We start from the raw sequence: 21,629 nt of genomic DNA, 5'->3' as shown, positions 1-21,629 counted from the left end.
GGGGATCTGAACCGAGTAAACATGTCATCAGAGGGCCAGGGAACAAACAGGGGCACAGCTGGAGGGAAGAGAGGACAGAATGGCTGGGCTGGGTCCCAGATAGGTACGGACTCAGGAAGTCTTCTGAGGGAACAAGAGGGGTGCAGGGTACAAAGCTAAAAGTGTGCTAAGGGCAACCTCAAAGGTATCGATGGGCATCGTGACACCATTAGAGGGGTTCTGAAGGGGCCAGAGACACCAAAGAAGGCTCAGGGACACAGGGAGGAAGCCTGGAGGGGATTTGAAGAGAGTACAGATGTCCTCAGGAGGCCGGGGACCAAATGGAGGCACCCTAGTTGGCAGACAGGATGGTAAGAGCGCTCTGAGGCACAGACAAACCCGAGGACGGGGTTCGGAGGTAACGAGAGAGAATCAAAGTCCGCTACAGGGCTAAAACAGGGCTGTGGGACACAAAGAAGGTCTCGGGAGGCACGGTGACTGGGAGCAGAGGGGTCATGAAAGGCTCGGAGGGATAAGAGAGATCAAAAAGGAGGTAAAGGGCTACCAAAATGCTGTGGAGCACAAGGAAGGTCTCAGGAGGCATCCTAGGTGGCATAGAGAAGAAAAAGAATGCTCCTTTTTGGGAACGGAGATCTTAGGAGAGGTGCGATTGCAACAAAATGAGTCCAAAGGGGGCTTACGGAGCTAAAAGTTTGCTGCGGGGAACATCTAAGACCTCAGGAGGCATCGTGACAGTAGCAGAGGAGGGGTTCTGAGCGGGACAGCCAAAAGCAGGCTCGAGGACACGGTGAAGAAGTCCAGAGGGGATTTGAACAGACTACAGATGTCCTTGGGGGACCAGGGACTGAGCAGAGGTATCCTAGCTAGCATAGAGGACAACGTGAGTGTTCTGGAGATGAAAGATGGCATCAGGAAAGGTTCTCAGGGAGCAAGAAGGGTGCAAAGTGCGCTACAGAGCCAAAAGAGGGCTGTGGGGCACGAGGATGGCCTCAGGAGGCATGATGATGGGAGAAGGGTGCTGAGAGCGAAAGAGAGACAGAAGGCGGCTCTGGGACACAATGCAAAAGTCGAGAAGGTGTCCCAACAACGTACAGATGTCCTCCAGGGATGAGCGACTGAATGGAGACACCCTAGATGGCAGTGAGTAAGGTAAGCGAGCTCTGGGGCACAGAGAAAGCCCGAGGAAGGGTTCTGTCTGAATAAGAGAGACACAAAGAGGGCTGCAGAGCTGGAAGGGTGCCGTGGGCCACGAGGACAGTCTCGGGAGGCGTCGTGACAGGAGCGAGAGGGCTCCGGGGGGTGGTGGGAATGTGGACATAGAGACAAACAAAGGATTGCTGACACAATGAGGTACTCGGGAAGGGATCTGGACAGAGTACAGATGTCCTCGGGGGACCGGGGACCGAACAGAGAAATACATAAACGTGCACACAGAAACAAAAATTCAAATGTGAAGACATTAAGGAGGAAAAAATTTAAAAATAGCGAATAGATGGAGACACGGAAAGTAAATTTTAAAAGCAACTGGGTACGGGACAGACTAGAATGAATTAAAAAATAAAGATAGCAAACTGGATAAAAATGGGTTACAGAAAATTTAAAAGCGACGGGGTACAGGACAGAGAGGAAGCAATTAAAAAACAGGGAGAGTCATCTTGATAAAAGTAGACATAGAATGAAAAATTTAAAAGCGACAGGATACAGGAAACAGGAAAAAATTTAAAAACAGAGACAGAAAATGAGATAAAAGTACACCTAGAAACAAAATTTCAAAATGAAAAGAATTATGAGAGTAAAAAGATGGAAAATAGGGACAGGTTACTAGATAAAAGTAGACATAAAAGAAAACTTAAAAAGCGACGGCACTAAGGAAAGACAAGAAACAATTAAAAAATAAAGACAGCGAATGGGATAAAAGTAGACAAAGGACATTTAAAAAAAAGGATTAAGAAGACAAAGGAAAAAGATTGAAAAATAAGGACAACGAACTAAAACGCAGACATAGAAAATTTGAAAAGCAAAGGTGTAAAGGACAGACAAGAAAAAAATTAAATATAGTGAACTGGATAAAAGGGGACATAGAAAATATTAAAAGCAACAGAGATTGGGGAAATGAAGTAAAAAAAATAAAACATAAGAACAGCAATCTAAATATTAACAGAAACGCAGGGAGTACATTTTAAAAGTGATGGGGATTAAGAGAGGAAAAGGTTAAAAAATAAATAGAGACAGAAAACTAAATAAAAGCAGACGTAAAAAAATTTTTAAAGCCATGGGATTAAGAGAGGAAAAAATTAAAAAGTAGGGACAGCAAACAAAATAGAGAGAGACATAGCAAGTACATTTATAAAGCGGCGGGGTACATGACAGGCAGGAAACAAAAAAATAGGGGGATAGGGAGCTTGACAAAAGTAGGCATAGAAGGGAAATAGAAAAAGTGATGAGGTACAGGACAGAGACGAAAGAACTAAAAATAGAGACAGCAAACTAGATAAAAGTAGACAGAAGCAACATTTTAAAAGCCAAGGGATTAAGAGAGGAAACAATCAAACAATATTGGTAGCAAATGAAAACGCAGACATAGAAAGAAAATTTAAAATGCGCCAGCTTCAAGGAAAGACAGGAATAAATTAAAAAATAAGAACAGGAAAAAAGAAAGACATGTAAAAGTAAATTTAAAAAGCAACAGGGTACACGACACAGGAAAGGATCAACAAATACGGTTAGGGAGCTTGATAAAAGTAGACAGAAAATTGAAGGAGTGACAGGGTACAGGACAGACAGGAGAGCATTAGAAAGTAAAGACGGTGAACTGGGTAGAAGTAGCCATAGAAACAAAATTGAAAATTGACGGAGTATAGTACAGACAGGAAAAAAAAAAGGACAGGAAACTAAATAAATGGAGACATAGAAGGAAAATTTTTAAAGCAACTGGGTACAGGAGGGAGAGGGAGGACTTAAAAAATAGGGACAGGGAATCGGATAGGAGGAGACATAGAAAGAAATTTATGAAGTGACAGGCCACAAGAAACACAGGAAAGAATTTAAAAAATAGGAATAGGGATGAGAATAGAAGGAAACATCATTGAAAGAAAATTTAAAGAGTGACAGCGTATACGGAGGAAAGGGAGGAATTAAAATTTAAGGAAAGGGAGCCAGATAAAGGGAACTGTTGAAAGAGAAATTAAATAGCGATGGGGTACAAGGAACATAGGGGAGAATTAAAAAAAAAAAAAAAAATCAAGAAAGTGAGCTGGATAGAGGGAGACATAGAAGGAATTTTAAAAAGCAACTGAGTACAAGAAACATAGCCAAGAATTAAGACGTAGGGACAGGGAGATGGATAGAAGGAAACATAGGAAATTTAAAAAGCGATGGGGTACAGGACAGAGGGAGGAATTAAAAAATAGGGACAAGGCGCAGGAGAGAGGGAAACATAGAAAGAGAAATTAAAAGGCAACGGGGTACAAGAAACACAGGAAAGCATTAAAAAATAGGGAGAGGGAGCCACAGAGAGGGACACATAGAAAAAAATTAGTAGGTGAAGTGGTACAGGGCAGAGCTGGCAGAAGAGTAACAAGTTGTGGGGAGCCAGACTGGTAGGTGGGCCGGCGGAGAGGGACACAGAAGCAGGAGCAGGCAGGGAGGCGGGCAGAGGTCTGGGGAAAGGCGGCAGAGACGGACACAGGAGAGAATGCGCGACTCACCGCAGCTCCTGGCACCGGCAGGAGACCTTCACCGCCCCAACGCTTTTCTCTCCACCACAAGGCTTCCCAGCGGCTCACACGTGCAGCCGACAGAGGCACTGAGCTCGCAGCACCAGAGCGTGCTGGTGGTGCGCTCTGTCAGGGACGGCTCGGAGACATCCTTCCTCGCTGCAGGGACTGGCCGTTCCTTGCTGGAGGCAGCTGCCTGCGGGACCCCCTTGGATTCCCTCCTCAGCCAGTTCCCCTTGTCAGCTCCCTCGGGCAGGCCTACCCAGGCAGCCCCCTCTACAGCCAGAGGCCCTTCACACAGCAGGGCCAGCCCCATCCTCAGCCTCACTGGCCACACCTGGGGCTGCCCCAGCTCCAGCCCCATGGAGCCCATCGGGAACAGGGGGCCATTGCCAAAGCCCCACAGCACATCACCCCCCTCCCCTGGACCTGTCCACAGCCACGAGCTCTGCACCCAGGGCCTGCAAACACATCCAGGGGCACAGAGGCGGCAGGAAAAGTTTATTCATTAACGCACATCAGAAATCCTTGGCTACAAGGGTCAGTGCCTAAATGCAGCAGGACAGAGGGAGAAAAGGGAAGAGAAAAGCAAGAGGAAGGACAGAGGGACACAGAGAAGAGGTGTGGGACAGGGAGCCAGAAAACGGGACGCTGTGAACAAGAGGGACGGGGAGCAGGACAACAGTGTAGAGAGAGGAGGGTGGAGAGATTGAGCAAAAAAACGGGGACAGAGAGATGGAGGAACAAATAAGGCAGGCAGGGAGCAGGAGAGAGAGGTGGAAGGCACCAACAGGACAACAAGATAGAGACAAGACGAGGGACGGGGAAAAATTCTGAAGCGATAGCGGAAAAGAAACATAGGCAAGAAATGAAAAACAGAAACAGGGAGCCAGGAAGAGGTGGACGTAGAAAGGAAATTTCGAAAAGTGACAGGGTACAAGAAACAGAGGCAAGAACTAACAAATAGGGACAGGGAGGTAGAAAGAGGGAGATGTAGAAATAAAATTTTGAAAGCGACAGGATACAAGAAACAGAGGCAAGAATTAAAAGGTACGTGGAGCTGCATGGAGGGAGACATAGGAAGAAAACTCGAAAAGCGACAGAGTACAAGAAACATGGGCAAGAAATTAAAATCAGGTCAGGGAGATGGAGGGAAAGGTAGCAAGAAAATTTAAAAAGTGACTGGGTTCAAGAAACATGCAAGAATTAAAAAAATAGGGATAGAGAGATAGAAAGCTAGCTTCAAAAGTGATGGGGTACAAGAAACACAGGTAAGCATTAAAAAATAGGGACAGGGAGCCCCATGGAAGGGAACTGTGGTGGGTTGACCTTGGCTGGCCACCGGGTGCCCACCGAGCCGCTCTATCACGCCCCCTCCTCAACAAGACAGGGGGAGAAAATACAACAAAAATGCTTGTGGGTCAAGATAAGCAGAAAGAGATCACTTGCCAGTTACTGTCACAGGCAAAACAGACTTGACTTGGGGAAAATAATTTCACTTATTGTCAATCAAAATCAGAGTAGGATAAGGAGAAATAAGAACAAATCTAGAAAACACCTTCACCCCAGCCCTCTCTTTTTTGCTGGGTTCATCTTCGCTCCTGACTTCTCCACTTCCTCCCCCTGAGCACCGCAGGGGGATGGGGAGCGGGGGTTGTGGTCAGTTCCTCACATATTGTCTCTGCTGCTCCTTCCTCCTCATGCTCTTCTTCTGCTCCAGTGTGGGGTCCCTCCCATGGGGCCACAGGTCCTGCCAGAAAACCTGCTCCAGCATGGGCTCCTCTCCATGGGGTCCCAGCCTCCTTCAGGCGCATCCACCTGCTCCGGCATGAGGTCCTCCATGGGCTGCCAGTGCATATCTGCTCCACTGTTAACCCCCATGGGCTGCAGGGGGGCAGCCTGTCTCACCATGGTCTTCACCACGGGCTGCGGGGGAATGTCTGCTCCGGCGCCTGGAGGACCTCCTCCCCCTCCTTCTTCGCTGACCTTGGTGTCTGCAGGGCTGTTTCACACTCACATTTTCTCTACCACAGCTTCTGCGCAGTATTTTTTAGCCCTTCTTAAATATGGCATCACAGAGGCGCTACCAGCATTGCTGATGGGCTCAGCTTTGAGCAGCCGCAGATCCATCTTGGAGCCAGAACTGGCTGTGCCCAACAGGGGGGCAACTTCTGGTGTCTTCTCACAGAACCCACCCCTGCAGCCCCTGCGCCCCGCCCCATCTAACAACACCTTGCCACGTAAACCCAACAGCGATGGGCTACAGGGCAGAGAGGGGGGATTGAAAAATAGGGAAAGGGAGCCACAAAGAGAGAGGCAGAGTGGAAACAAAATAGCCATGGGCTACAGGCCAGAGAGGAGGAAGGGACAGGGAACCAGACTGAGAGAGAGGGGGGAAAACAAAGAATAGCGATGGGCCACAGGGCAGAGGGAGGAACTGAAAAAGGGAACGGTGAGGTGGACAGAGAGAGACTGAGAAATACCAAAAAACCTCGATGAGCTAAAGGGGAGAGACAGAGGAATTAAAGAATAGGGACAGGGAGCTAGAGAGAGAGAATGACAAAGACAAAAATGGGCTACGGGACAGAGAGAGAAGAAATTAAAACATACGGACAGGGACCCGGAACGAGAGAATGTAAGAAAGAAAACATCTATCTAGAATACAAGGCAGAGAGAGGGGAATTGAAAAATAGGGACATGGAGCCAGACAGAGGGGGGGCGGGGGGGGTGTGGAATTGTGAAGGGCTAAAGGGCAGACAGGGAGGAATTAAAAAAAAATTGGGATAGGAAGACAGACAGGCAGATGGAGAAAGACCAAAATAGCAATAGGCTGCAGGACAGAGACAGAGGATGAACGAAAGAGGGACGGGGAACAGGACAAAAGTGCAGAGAGAAAAAGAAAACGGAGAGGTAGAACGACAGAGAAAGGGGACTTGGAGAACGAGAGAGGGAGAGGTACAGGAAAGCGAAAAAAATGACAGCGGTGAGAGAAAGAGAAGGGGGGACAGGGAGGGACCGGGGTGCAGAAGAAGGGCATCACGGCCCCAGGGGTCCAGGACTCACTGCAGCTCCCACTCTTGGAGCTGCTGGGAGAATTTGACAGTTCAGACACGTCTTTCTCCGTCTCTCTCTCCCCCTCCCCCCTTCCTCCTCTGTAGCTCCGGTCACTTGACTGTCATCCACCTAAAAGAATAGATTGGTGTCTTACAGCTCTTACGATATGAGGCTTCCCAGATAGTAGCCTCACAGGTGCACACCCTGCATGGCCGTACTGTGCTTTTGGTTACACATACAGACCCTGCCGTGCCCGCTGGTGATCGGATCTGCTGAGGACTACACTAAGAGGGATCCTTCCTCACCCGGAGAGGCAGGCTGTCTCCCGTCTGCGGCTGGAGGCAGCTGCCGGCTGGATCCTCTTTATTTTGTTCTTCAGCTGCTTTACCTTTCTCTGGCCTCCAGCTTCAGCCGCGGCAGCTCCTGTCCGCAGCCAGTAGGCGCTCCACCTGCCCCTTTCCGCGCCCACGCTGCGAGGGGAGCGAGGCCGGGCAGAGACAACCCACGCAAGCCTGACGCGGGTGCAGTCAACGGCATCCCCCGGGGAGGAACCGACAACCGCGTCCTCAGCGCGGCCTCTGGGAGAGGGGAGGCAGCAGCAGCAGCGACCGCTATCACCGTAGCTCGCCCCTGGCCGAATCCCCTCCCTCCGCAGGGGCTTCTGGAGACGCGTCGAGGGCCAGCTCGCCGCCGTCATGACAGGGCTTGGGGGTCACCTGGGGCTACAGGACTCCGGCAGACCGGGAGCCTGCCGCAGGGGGCGGTTTGAAGCTTCCCGTCCCGCCACCCCCGGGCGGCCAGCGGGCAGGAGACGCCCTCGCATCGGCCGAAGGGCCTCGCCTCGCCGCTGGCCCCGGCCCTCACCCGCCGCCGGCACCCGCGCCGGGCGCTCCGCCGTGCTGCTCGCGGGCACCGCGCATGCGCCGGCCGCCGCCGGCGCGGCGGGGGGGCCACAGTAGTGGCAGTACCGCATTTGGGCCACGAGGCGGCACCAGCGAAGGCGGCGGCGCCGCGCACCTGTGCGGCGCCGCGCACCTGTGCGGTGCCGGCCCTGCAGTACCGCGCTTCGGCCAGCAGGCGGCGGCAGCAGCGAGCGCCCGCCGGGCGGCGCTTGCCCGGGGGCGGCACCGGCGCCGCGGTTCCGCGCCCCGCGCGCCGCCGGCAGCGCGCGCCTGGGGCGGCAGCGGCGTTTCCTTAGCGGGAGGCAGCAGCGAGCGCGGGAGAGTGGGGTGCAGGGTGGGGGGTGGGGTGTCGGAGTTTGGGTGGGGGGCAATGAGCGGGTTGGGGGGGTGCAGGCAGCACCCCGGGGATCCGGAGGCAGAAGGTTGGGGGGGTGGATGGAGGGAGAGAGAGGAGGGAGGAGGGGAGTGGGGGCACAAGACAGGAGGGCAGGGGATGTGGGGGGCGTGGGGAAAACACACGCGCGCGGGGGGGAGACAGACACGGGGCGGGGGGGGGTATGTGTGGGTAGAAACGTGCATGGTGGGTCATGCGTGGGGATGACCTGCACCAGGGGGTCCGCCCGGGACAGTCCACAGCAGACGACTCACCTGGGATAACCCGCAATGGGTAATCCGCTCCGGATAACTGACCCACACCGGATAATCCAGCTGGGATGACCCCCAGCGATGCCCCTCAAACTGCTGGCGTTTCACCCCAAATTATCCCCAAATTGGGGGGGTGTTGCTTTTCCATAATATAAAAATTGGGTTTTTTGCTTTTCCAAAATATTCAGGTTTGGGGTTTTTTGATGCTTTTCCACAACATAAAAACTGGTGATTTTTGCTTTTGTGCATGAAAACGGGGGGTTTTTTGCTTTCTGGCTGCACAAATCCAGGCCGATTTGGCTTTCCCAGAAGCCCCAAATTGGGTATTTTTCCCCAGTTTGGTTTTTCCCCCCCCCTCATTGCAGACCCAGAATGAGGGGTTTTAAGGTATTTTTATGCCGTGGCAGCAGGTCCCGCTCTGTGTGCGCGGCCCCGCAGGGGAAAGTCCCCGTTTGGGGGAATCGGCCCCAAATCGGGAAGGGAAAAGGGCAAAAAGGAGAAGGGGGAAGGGGCAGCTTTTGGAAGCACTTTTATATCTTCAATAGAGAGATATTTCGAGGGGGGGGGTGTCGAGTTTTTAAATCCCTTCTATAAATAGGGTTTCTTTGCATTTTAAAAACCTTATCTATCATTGACATTTACACTTATGTATCTATTTACACATATATATTTAGGGAATATATTTATGTTTTATATATATTCTCTATTTCCACTTCTATATCTATTTAGACATAGACATATTTACACTTACATATTATCTCCATTTACACATATATATCTGTTTAGACTATATATCTATTTACACTTATATAGAATATGTATTTAGACTATATATCTGTTTAGACTTACATAGAATATCTATTTAATCTATTTACACTTATATATACACCTTTACACATACATCTTTTCAGACTATTTGCACATATATCTATTTAGACCTCCCTACACTTCTATATATTTACACTTCTATATATTTACACATATATCTATTTAGACTTAGATATCTATTTACACTTACATAATCTACTTAGATTACATATAATATCTATTTAGACTTACTATGTAACATTACATATAATATCTATTTAGACTTACTATGTAACACATAGTAAGTGTACATAGCTCTATCCAGCCTTTTTTCTATTTTAAATTCCTTCATATATATGTAATCTTTTTTCATTTTAAAGTCCTTTATTTTTTTAATTTATATGTACATGAGTTATTTTAGTATTTGAAGACCCTATATATCTCTACTTAGAATTTTTTTATTTTCTAAAACCCCTTATATAATATAGTAGATACAGGGTTTTATTTTTAAATCCATTTATATATAAATGAATATTATTTTTCAATAAGGACGATTTCTCCATCTCGCTGTCCTTTTCCCTGTACCTTTCTTTCTGTGCTCCTCAGTCCTTCTCCCTCATTTTATTTTCCTTTTTCTGTTCCTCTGTCCTGCTCCCCGTCGCTGTATTTTCGTTCTCTGTATCTGCCGCTCCAGTAACGACTGCCGAGTTGTCCCAGGGGAAGGGGGAGCGTATGGGCACTGAGCCCCAGAGCAGACTCGCTCCTGGGACTTACACACATTGAGGAATAAACGCTTGCTGTCTCCTTCGCACTCACGGCTGTGTTTGTTGTCCTTTGTACTTGGTGAGCGGCTGTCGGAGAGTCCAGGGGAGCAGGTTACCCAGTGGGTGTAAGGGGCCGTGGCTGCAGCTGTGGGCTGGGGCTGGAGGAGCCGCAGGTGGGGCCGGTGAGGCCGATGGTGACGGCCCCTCTGTGTGAAAGGGCTGCAGCCCTAGGGGATGGTGCTGCTGGGGCATGCCTGCTGAGAGTGCCGACCGGCTGCAAGGGTGTGATGGTCAGTTGGGAGTCGGGCCCCATCAGGGCAGCTCCCAGGGATTTTCTGAGAGCTGGTGGAGAGGAAGCAGGAAGAGGCGCAGGAGATGGCCGCCCCCACCCATCTGGGTACCTGGAGGCCATCCCACCCCCTGGAAAAGGTGCCGGGTGCCTCCCTAACTCAACAAAACTCTCCCAGCCCTGCTCACCCTATGCAGCTGTCCCCAGCTCCAGCACCTGTCCTGTAGCCACAGACTGCCCCCAAACCCTGTCCTCACGGCAGCAAGCTGGCCCTCGAATGTGCTTTATTCTCCATAAATGCAGGTGCCATTAGCATCAGTTTGGGGAAGGAGCGGTGTCTCCAGAAGCACCTGCAGAAGGAGGGCTTCCTGCCTGAGGAGGGCTACAGTCACCATGTGGATAACAGTTGCTTGTTCTCTCCCTCTCCCAGAGGCAGCACTAAGGACTCAGTCGTCGGTTCTGTCTTCATGTCACTGTCTTTCTCTTTTAATTATTTCGCTTTCCTTAGTACCCTCACCTTTTAGATATTGTTTATACGTCTCTGTTTTAGTTAGCTGTCCCTATTTTTTATTTTTTCCCTTTACTTCCCTAATCCCCATCGCTTTTTAAATGTTCTTTCTATGCCTACTTTTATTCCCTTTGCTGTCTTCTTAAAATTATTTCTTCTCACGCATCTTTGCCATCACTTTTTAGATTGTCTTTCTACGTCTCCGTTTAAGTTCGCCGATGCTATTTTTAAATTTTTTCCCTTATTTCCTTAATCAATGTTGCTTTAAAAACTTTGTCTTTTTTTATCCCAACTGCTGTCTTCATTTCCTTGCATTTATGCTTTGTTTCTTGTCTTTCCTTTGTGCCCTCGCTTTTTAAATTTTCTTTCTCCATCTCTTTTAGTTTGCTGTCCCTATTTCATAAGTTTTTCCTTTATCTCCCTAATCCCTGCCGCTTTTTAAACTTTCTACTTTTATCCTGTTCCTTGTCTTTATTTTGCTGTCTTTTCTTTTCACTACTTCTGTCCTGTACCTCATCGCTTTTTCTATTTCCCTTCTATGCCTACTTTTGTCAAGCTCCCTATCCCCCTATTTTTTTGTTTCCTGCCTGTCATGTACCCCGCCGCTTTTAAAATGTACTTGCTATGTCTCTCTCTATTTTGTTTGCTGTCCCTACTTTTTAATTTTTTCCTCTCTTAATCCCATGGCTTTAAAAATTTTTTTACGTCTGCTTTTATTTAGTTTTCTGTCTCTATTTATTTTTTAACCTTTTCCTCTCTTAATCCCCATCACTTTTAAAATGTACTACCTGCGTTTCTGTTAATATTTAGTTTGCTGTCCTTATGTTTTATTTTTTTTCCTTCATTTCCCCAATCTCTGTTGCTTTTAATATTTTCTATGTCCCCTTTTATCCAGTTCACTGTCTGTATTTAATTTTTTTCTTGTCTGTCCTTCACACCTTTGCTTTTCAAATTTTCTATGTCTGCGTTTTAGTTCGTTGTCCTTATTTTTCAATCTTTTTCCTTTGTCTTCTTAATCCTTTTTTTTAAATGCCCTTTGTCTACTTTTATCCCATTCGTTGTCTTTATTTTTTAATTGTTTCTTGTCTTTCCTTAGTGCCGTCGCTTTTTAAGTTTTCTTTTATGTCTACTTTTATCTAGTAACCTGTCCCTATTTTCCATCTTTTTACTCTCATAATTCTTTTCATTTTGAAATTTTGTTTCTAGGTGTACTTTTATCTCATTTTCTGTCTCTGTTTTTAAATTTTTTCCTGTTTCCTGTATCCTGTCGCTTTTAAATTTTTCATTCTATGTCTACTTTTATCAAGATGACTCTCCCTGTTTTTTAATTGCTTCCTCTCTGTCCTGTACCCCGTCGCTTTTAAATTTTCTGTAACCCATTTTTATCCAGTTTGCTATCTTTATTTTTTAATTCATTCTAGTCTGTCCCATACCCAGTTGCTTTTAAAATTTACTTTCCGTGTCTCCATCTATTCGCTATTTTTAAATTTTTTCCTCCTTAATGTCTTCACATTTGAATTTTTGTTTCTGTGTGCACGTTTATGTATTTCTCTGTTCGGTCCCCGGTCCCCCGAGGACATCTGTACTCTGTCCAGATCCCTTCCCGAGTACCTCATTGTGTCAGCAATCCTTTGTTTGTCTCTATGTCCACATTCCCACCACCCCCCGGAGCCCTCTCGCTCCTGTCACGACGCCTCCCGAGACTGTCCTCGTGGCCCACGGCACCCTTCCAGCTCTGCAGCCCTCTTTGTGTCTCTCTTATTCAGACAGAACCCTTCCTCGGGCTTTCTCTGTGCCCCAGAGCTCGCTTACCTTACTCACTGCCATCTAGGGTGTCTCCATTCAGTCGCTCATCCCTGGAGGACATCTGTACGTTGTTGGGACACCTTCTCGACTTTTGCATTGTGTCCCAGAGCCGCCTTCTGTCTCTCTTTCGCTCTCAGCACCCTTCTCCCATCATCATGCCTCCTGAGGCCATCCTCGTGCCCCACAGCCCTCTTTTGGCTCTGTAGCGCACTTTGCACCCTTCTTGCTCCCTGAGAACCTTTCCTGATGCCATCTTTCATCTCCAGAACACTCACGTTGTCCTCTATGCTAGCTAGGATACCTCTGCTCAGTCCCTGGTCCCCCAAGGACATCTGTAGTCTGTTCAAATCCCCTCTGGACTTCTTCACCGTGTCCTCGAGCCTGCTTTTGGCTGTCCCGCTCAGAACCCCTCCTCTGCTACTGTCACGATGCCTCCTGAGGTCTTAGATGTTCCCCGCAGCAAACTTTTAGCTCCGTAAGCCCCCTTTGGACTCATTTTGTTGCAATCGCACCTCTCCTAAGATCTCCGTTCCCAAAAAGGAGCATTCTTTTTCTTCTCTATGCCACCTAGGATGCCTCCTGAGACCTTCCTTGTGCTCCACAGCATTTTGGTAGCCCTTTACCTCCTTTTTGATCTCTCTTATCCCTCCGAGCCTTTCATGACCCCTCTGCTCCCAGTCACCGTGCCTCCCGAGACCTTCTTTGTGTCCCACAGCCCTGTTTTAGCCCTGTAGCGGACTTTGATCCTCTCTCGTTACCTCCGAACCCCGTCCTCGGGTTTGTCTGTGCCTCAGAGCGCTCTTACCATCCTGTCTGCCAACTAGGGTGCCTCCATTTGGTCCCCGGCCTCCTGAGGACATCTGTACTCTCTTCAAATCCCCTCCAGGCTTCCTCCCTGTGTCCCTGAGCCTTCTTTGGTGTCTCTGGCCCCTTCAGAACCCCTCTAATGGTGTCACGATGCCCATCGATACCTTTGAGGTTGCCCTTAGCACACTTTTAGCTTTGTACCCTGCACCCCTCTTGTTCCCTCAGAAGACTTCCTGAGTCCATACCTATCTGGGACCCAGCCCAGCCATTCTGTCCTCTCTTCCCTCCAGCTGTGCCCCTGTTTGTTCCCTGGCCCTCTGATGACATGTTTACTCGGTTCAGATCCCCTCTGGGTTTAATCGTCGTGTCCCCAGTCCTTTTTCTGTCTCTCTGCCTCCCTCGGGACATTTTTTTCCCCCAGTCACAATGCATCCCAAGACCTTCCTTGTGCTCCACATCCATCTTGGAGCACTTTGAGCTGTAGAGCACTCATTTGTTCCTCTACGCTATCTAGGATTCCTGTGTTCAGCCCCCAGCCACCCGAGACCATCTGTACTCTGCTCAGACGATCACTTGAGTTCCTCCTTGTTGTCCCAAGCCGCCTTTTGTCCGTCAGCCCCCCTCAACACCCTTCTCCTCACAGTCACGATGCCTCCTGAGACCTTCCTCGTTCTCCACAGCACCTTGTAGCACTTCATCTCCCTTCCCATTCAGCCCCTGGCCGCCTGACGACATCTGTACTTTGTTGAAATCCCCTTCAGAGTTCCTCGTTCTTCTCTCTGAGGCTTCTTTGGTCTCTCCGGCCCCCTCAGGTGTCCTCCGCTCCCTATGAGACAACCCCTATGCCCCAGAGCCCCGTTCTAGCTTGGGAGGGCACTTTGCACCCCTCTTTTCCCCTCTGAACCCTTCCTGAGTCCGCATCTGTTACCCCGGTCGGTCTTTCTGTCCTCTCACCCGTTCCGTGCACCTCCATTCGGTCCCCTGAGGACATCGGTACTTTGTTCAATTCCCTTTTGAGCTCACTGCATCCCCGAGACTTCTGTGGTCTCTCTGGCCCCCTCGGGACCTCTCTAATGCCTGTGACGATGCCTCTTGTTCTGTCAGAACCTTTCCCGAAGCCATCTTTGTGCTCCACAGCGGTCTGTTTTCTGTCTTCCAGTATGCGTCTATTTGGTATCTGGTACCCCAAAGATGTCTACCGTCGGCTCAGGTCTTCTCTTGAGCTTCTCAGAGAAGGCGATAGCCTTCCTCTATTTTTACCGACACATCTCCCGGGGTGTTTTTTGTTGTGTTTTGCAAGTCATTTTTGTTCTAGCTACTTAGGTGTTAATTAGGCTGCTTCATACCGTTTCTGATACATTTCTTGTATTTCCATGGGGGTTTTTGTGTTTTCCGTCCTTTGGGAGTCACCTAGTTCTGTTAAGGGAGTCAGTCGGAGAGGCTGTCGAGGTGCCTCTGAATCGTCGGTGATTTACACTAAATAATCATCTACTTTGCAACCGGAGCTGTTTTTGAGAAGGGGTTCTTACAGGAGCTAATTCTGCTTTGTCGTTCAGCCCTCTCCAGAACGTAGTTCTGGTAGAAGTTAGGTAGCGTGCGTGGTCTTGCGAGAAATGAAGTGTAACCCCATAACGTTTTGTTGGGGTTTTTATAGCAAACTAAAGCACACGATTTTTTACAGTAATATTGTTATTGCCTTTAATGAACTACTTTCCTACGTAGCTTAGCATGACGCCTCTCTTCTTCTATCCACGCCCCAGAAAAATTCAGTTTAACTCCCTACCCGGTCACCTTGCTGATGTGACGGGTGCAGTTGTGGCAAAAGAGCAGGTATCGTCGTTTCCAGGCAGGGTCGCTTTCTCTGTAAATCAAGGTGACGCGAGAACCCCCGGCCGCCTTTATGCCTTCTGGTGGCTCGCCCCGCCCCTTTCCCAGGGGATTGTGGGAAGGGCGGTGGGCGGGGCCGGGGCCATCCCAGCCACAGCCTCTCCTCAGGGAGCTCGCTCTGCTCCTGGGCGTCTCTGGTGTCGGTGCTCTGCTGTTCCTTCGGGCGACTGCAGCTTTTGAGCTGGCTAAGCTATTTGGGCAGATGTGTTTGGCACTTAGAGAAGCAGAGGTGTCTGAGGTAAGAGCTTCAGGACCAGCCAAGGTTCAGCAGCATATATAGTGGAAGGTACACTTGAAGGCAAGCGTCTTACGCTTTGTACCTTTTCTCCTCAGAGAGCCAATTTACGGGGGGAGTCACCTTCCTTTACCTTTGCCGTGTCCTCCAGGCTAGGCTCTTGAGAATTTTGAGTATCTTTGGGATGTTCAAACCAGCATGTTCCTGTTGCTCCTACTCCTGAATGTGGTTCAGGACTTGTTTAAATTTAAGCAACTATTTAAGAATACCACCCAGAGATCTACCCTGAGGCTGGATAGTAATGAGTGGTAGGGTGCGTGGGAGAGTATGGGCAAGTACCTAGGACAGTGGGCACCCCCAGTGTTTTGGAACTTCACCCCTGAACAAGCGCAGAATCCTGAAAAGCTAGTAAAGTATTTGGAAAAAGCATGCTGTCACCCTGGCAACTCCAGAGAGACACAAATTACAAAGTGCCGGGGCCCGGCCCATGCCTATGGAGCCCTGTTCAACACTATTCAGTACCCTCAAGGGGAAGAGAAGGTCTCTGGATCTGATGACAAAGCGACAGGCAGTGCGGCTACTCCAACCCTCGCAACAGGCACCGCGGCTGAACCAGAGAACCAACCCGTGCCGGTATCAGTCACCCCTATACACAAGAAGAAATCCTGGAAGCGAAAGTCAGTTCGTTTAGCAAGGGATGATGGAAGAGCAGGGCCATCGTGAGAAGAGGAAGAACTCATAAACGAGACAGAATCGACCCAACCCCTATCCAGAGGGACCTGGACAAGCCGGAGAAGTGGGCCCGTGTGAACCTCATGAGGTTCAACAAGGCCAAGTGCAAGGTCCTGCACCTGGGTTGGGGCAAGCCCCGGTATCAATACAGGCTGGGGGATGAAGGGATTGAGAGCAGCCCTGCCGAGAAGGACTTGGGGGTACTGGTGGATGAAAAGCTGGACATGAGCCAGCAATGTGCGCTCGCAGCCCAGAAGGCCAATCGTGTATCCTGGGCTGCATCCAAAGAAGCGTGGCCAGCAGGTCGAGGGAGGTGATTCTGCCCCTCTACTGTGCTCTGGTGAGACCCCATCTGGAGTACTGCATCCAGTTCTGGAGTCCTTAGTACAGGAAAGACATGGACCTGTTGGAGCGGGTCCAGAAGAGGGCCACGAAAATGATCAGGGGGATGGAACACCCCTCCTATGAAGAAAGGCTGAGAGAGTTGGCGTTGTTCAGCCGAGAGAAGAGGCGGCTTCGGGGAGACCTTCTTGCAGCCTATCAGTACTTCAAGGGGGCTTATAAAAAAGATGGCGGCAAACTTTTGAGCAGGGCCTGTTGCGACAGGACAAGGGGGAATGGTTTTCAACTACAGGGGGGTAGATTTAGACTAGATAGAAGGAAGACATTTTTTACGCTGAGGGTGGTGAAGCACTGGCCCAGGTTGCTCAGAGAGGTGGTGGCTGCCCCATCCCTGGAAACATTCCAGGTCAGGCTGGACTGGGCTCTGAGCAACCTGATGTAGTTGAAGATGTCCCTGCCCATGGCAGGGGGGTTGGACTAGATGACCTTCAGAGGTCCCTTCCAACCCAAACTATTTTATGATTCTATGATTTAGAGAAGCAGAGGTGTCTGAGGTAAGAGCTTCAGGACCAGCCAAGGTTAAGCAGCATATATAGTGGAAAGTACACTTGAATGCAGTTTGTTCGGGGTTTTTTTCAGGTCAGTAATTTTGTATTGAGTCTTTAGGGGTAGTAAGATGGTTTAATAGCATGCATATTTTTCTTTTATTCTAGGTGCATTGCATTTTCCTGGAATTCCTGACTCTATTGAAGATGGAACCTTGTCTTTTTTTACCAGTTTTGCTGTATGCTGTGTGAGTTGCTGGTATCATTTCTCTCAATAGGACTGATGGTGAGATTATCTAGCAGGGGTTAGGGGGGGCATCTTGTATGCATCTGTATATGGAGTTTTAACATTTCTCAAGAAAGCAGCAGGGACGTCAGGCATAGTGTCTTTCAGGGTATGGGATGGTTCATCACCTTTCCCGATTGCCCACAGAGTACCATGTTGTCTGTAGAACATTTGCAGCTTGCGGGGGGCCCCTCGTAGGTTATAAGCATCAGGACTTCACTTACCTCGTGGGCCTGTAGCAGAGCCTGGTATCAGTCACCCCTATACACAAGAAGAAATCTTGGAAGCGAAAGTCAGTTAATTTAGTAAGGGATGATGAAAAAGCAGGGCCATCATGAGAAGAGGAAGAACTCATAAATGAGACAGAAACCACCCAATGCCTATCCCTGAGTGAGCTGCGAGATATGCGAAAAGATTTTGGCCATCGTCCAGGCAAGCACGTTGTCACCTGGCTGCTCCAATGCTGGGATAATGGGGCCAGTAGCCTGGAATTGGAGGGTAGGGAAGCCAAGCAGCTGGGATCCCTTTCTTAGGGAAGGGGGCATCGACAAAGCGATTGGAAAAGGGGCACAAGCCCTCAGGCTCTGGAGGCAACTCCTCTCAGGCGTGAAGGAAAGGTATCCCTTCAAGGAAGATGTTATATGTCACCCAGGCAAGCGGACACCATGGAGAGAGGTATCCAGTACCTGAGAGAATTAGCTGTGCTGGACGTGATTTATGATGACCTGAACAATTAACAGCTATCCAAAGATCCAGATGAAGTCCAGTGCGCATGACCCATGTGGCAGAAATTTGTACCATCGTCCTATGCCAACTCATTGGCAATACTGACCTGGAAACATGGAGAGGAACCAACAGTGGATGAACTGGCTGGCCAACTCAAGCAATACAAAGAAAGTATCTTCCTCCCTTGTCTTGGCTGTGAAGAAACTGACCTATCAAAGATGATAGGTCAGTTTGGGGCCCCTCACTACAAGACAGACATTGAGGTGCTGGAGCATGTCCAACGAAGGGCAACGAAGCTGGTGAAGGGTCTAGAGCACAAGTCTTCTGAGGAGCAGCTGAGGGAACTGGGGTTGTTTAGCCTGGAGAAGAGGAGGCTCAGGGGAGACCTTGTTGCTTTCTACAACTACCTGAAAGGAGGTGGTAGTGAGGTGGGTGTCGGTCTCTTCTTTGAAGTAACAACTGATAGGATGCATTTTTCTCAATCCCTTTGGCAGCAGAGTGCAGGCCACAGTTTGCTTTCACTTGGAGGGGCGTTCAGTACACCTGGAACCGACTGCCCCGGGGGTGGAAACACAGCCCCACCATTTGCCATGGACTGATCCAGACTGCACTGGAGCAGGGTGAGACTCCGGAACACCTGCAATACATTGATGACATCATCGTGTGGGGCAACACAGCAGGAGAAGTTTTTGAGAAAGGGAAGGAAATAGTCCAAATCCTGCTGAAGGCTGGTTTTGCCGTAAAACAAAGTAAGGTCAAGGGACCTGCACAGGAGATCCAGGTTTTAGGAATAAAATGGCAAGATGGACGTCGTCAGATCCCCATGGATGTGATCAACAAAATAACAGCCATGTCTCCACCAACTAGCAAAAAGGAAACACAAGCTTTCTTAGGCTTTGTGGGTTTTTGGAGAATGCATATTCCAAATTGCCGTCTGATTGTAAACCCTCTCTATCAAGTGACCCGAAAGAAGAACGATTTCAAATGGGGCCCTGAGCAACGACAAGCCTTTGAACAAATTAAAGAGGAGATAGTTCACACAGTAGCCCTGGGGCCAGTCCGGGCAGGACAAGATGTAAAAAATGTGCTCTACACCGCAGCCGGGGAGAACGGCCCTACCTGGAGCCTCTGGCAGAAAGCACCAGGGGAGACTCGAGGTTGACCCCTAGGGTTTTGGAGTCGGGGATACAGAGGATCCAAGGCCTGCTATACTCCAACTGAAAAAGAGATATTGGCAGCATATGAAGGGGTTTGAGCTGCTTCGGAAGTGATCGGCACCGAAGCACAGCTCCTCCTGGCACCCCGACTGCCGGTGCTAGGCTGGATGTTCAGAGGGAGGGTCCCCCGTACACATCATGCAACTGATGCTATGTGGAGTAAGTGGGTTGCACTGATCACACAACAGGCTCGAATAGGAAACCCCAGTCGCCCAGGAATCCTGGAAGGCATCATGGACTGGCCAGAGGGCAAAGATTTTGGAATATGGTGAGAGGAGGAGGTGACGTGTGCTGAGGAGGCTCCAATGTATAATAAACTACCAGAAAATGAGAAGCAATATGCCCTGTTCACTGATGGGTCCTGTTGTCTTGTGGGAAAGCATCGGAGGTGGAAAGCTGCTGTGTGGAGTCCTATATGAGAAGTCGCAGAAACTGCTGAAGGAGAAGGTGAATCGAGTCAGTTTGCAGAGGTGAAAGGCATCCAGCTGGCTTTAGATATGGCTGATCGAGAAAAGTGGCCAGTGCTCCATCTCTATACTGACTCATGGATGGTGGCAAATGCCCTGTGGGGGTGGTTGCAGCAATGGAAGCAGAGCAACTGGCAGCACAGAGGCAAACCCCTCTGGGCTGCCACATTGTGGGAAGATATTGCTGCCCGGGTGGAGAACCTGGTTGTAAAAGTCCGTCACATAGATGCTCACGTACCCAAGAGTCGGGCCACTGAAGAACATCAAAACAACCAGCAGATGGATCAGGCTGCTAAGATTGAAGTGGCTCAGGTGAATCTGGACTGGCACCATAAGGGTGAATTATTTATAGCTCAGTGGGCCCATGACACCTCAGGCCACCAAGGAAGAGATGCAACATATAGATGGGCTTGTGACCAAGGGGTGGACTTGACCGTGGACACTATTGCACAGGTTATCCATGAATGCGAAACATGCGCTGCAATCAAGCAAGCCAAGCAGTTAAAGCCTCTCTGGTATGGAGGACGATGGCTGAAATATAAATATGGGGAGGCCTGGCAGATCGATTATATCACACTCCCACAAACCCGCCAAGGCAAGCGCCACGTGCTTACAATGGTGGAGGCAACCACCGGATGGCTGGAAACATATCCCGTGCCCCATGCCACCGCCCGGAACACTATCCTGGGCCTTGAAAAGCAAGTCCTATGGCGACATGGCACCCCAGAAAGAATTGAGTCAGACAACGGGACTCATTTCCGAAACAACCTCATAGACACCTGGGCCAAAGAGCACGGCCTTGAGTGGGTGTATCACATCCCCTGTCATGCACCAGCCTCTGGGAAAATTCAACGATACAATGGACTGTTAAAGACTACGCTGAGAGCAATGGGTGGTGGGACGTTCAAACACTGGGACACACATTTAGCAAAGGCCACCAAGTTAGTCAGCACCAAGGGATCTGCCAATCGAGCAGGCCCTGCCCAGTCGCAACGTCTACATACTGTAGATGGGAATAAAGTCCCTGTAGCGCACATAAAAAATATGCTGGGGAAGACAGTTTGGGTTATTCCTGCCTCGGGCAAAGGCAAACCCATCCATGGGATTGCTTTTGCTCAAGGACCTGGGTGCACTTGGTGGGTGATGCGGGAGGGTGGGGAAGTCCAATGTGTACCTCAAGGGGATTTGATTTTGGGTGAAAATAGCCAATGAATTAAATTGTATGATAATTGCTATGTAATACTGTGTATCATCACTTCTATGGTGGCTATATGCCATATCAACGGTATTACAGTAAGAATCACCTAGATTAATGAACCATCTTTGATGAAACCAAGCAAAGAAAGCGCAGTGATAATGGAACCAGAACTGGCTTCAGCATGCAACAATCCAACACCACACACCATCTGTCCTGCCCCGAAGGACTGTTATGACAGATGGGATCCCAAAGTCATGGGCTAAATGAACAGAAGAAGCATTTTATAGGGCTGGCCCATAGACTAAGGGAATGATATCCGAGTGTATATATCAAAAGACAGGAAAAGGGGTGGTGATTAATTGGAATGTACTGGAAAGTGTGGGACCTGGGCATTTTGCTCATCTCTGTATCTGCCACATTGGTGCACAAGGATTCTCATCAGAAAAACAGTACTACCTGATGTAAGTACTGCATGCATAAAAGATCAGCATTTAAAGAACTTTCTGAAAGGATTACAGGTTCATATTCCAGGACCATCTCAGAAATGAACTGGTACTATCCAAAGCGAAGACTGAAGATATTTGTGTACCCATGTACTATGAACATCTGTTTATAATACAGATAATGATAAGGTAGTCATTCTTCTATACCATATAAAAACCATGACCACTATTAGCTGATCAGGCTTTTATCCTT

At 49.1% G+C, this 21,629-nt stretch overlaps 1 protein-coding gene across 1 annotated transcript in view; it reads left to right on the top strand.

The window, feature by feature from the left end:
- Positions 1-21,629, top strand: part of ZSWIM2 (zinc finger SWIM-type containing 2) — a 35,910-nt gene that overhangs the window by 11,232 nt on the left and 3,049 nt on the right. Inside the window, 1 exon segment of the mRNA XM_076340595.1 lies at positions 7,426-7,725. Within this exon segment, the coding sequence (XP_076196710.1) occupies positions 7,426-7,725 (300 nt within the window).

The sequence above is a fragment of the Aptenodytes patagonicus genome, chromosome 6 (genome assembly GCF_965638725.1).
Source record: "Aptenodytes patagonicus chromosome 6, bAptPat1.pri.cur, whole genome shotgun sequence".
In the NCBI taxonomy this organism is placed as follows: domain Eukaryota; kingdom Metazoa; phylum Chordata; class Aves; order Sphenisciformes; family Spheniscidae; genus Aptenodytes; species Aptenodytes patagonicus.
The sequence above is the reverse complement of the archived record's forward strand: the minus strand, read 5'-3'. Positions and strand labels throughout refer to the sequence as shown.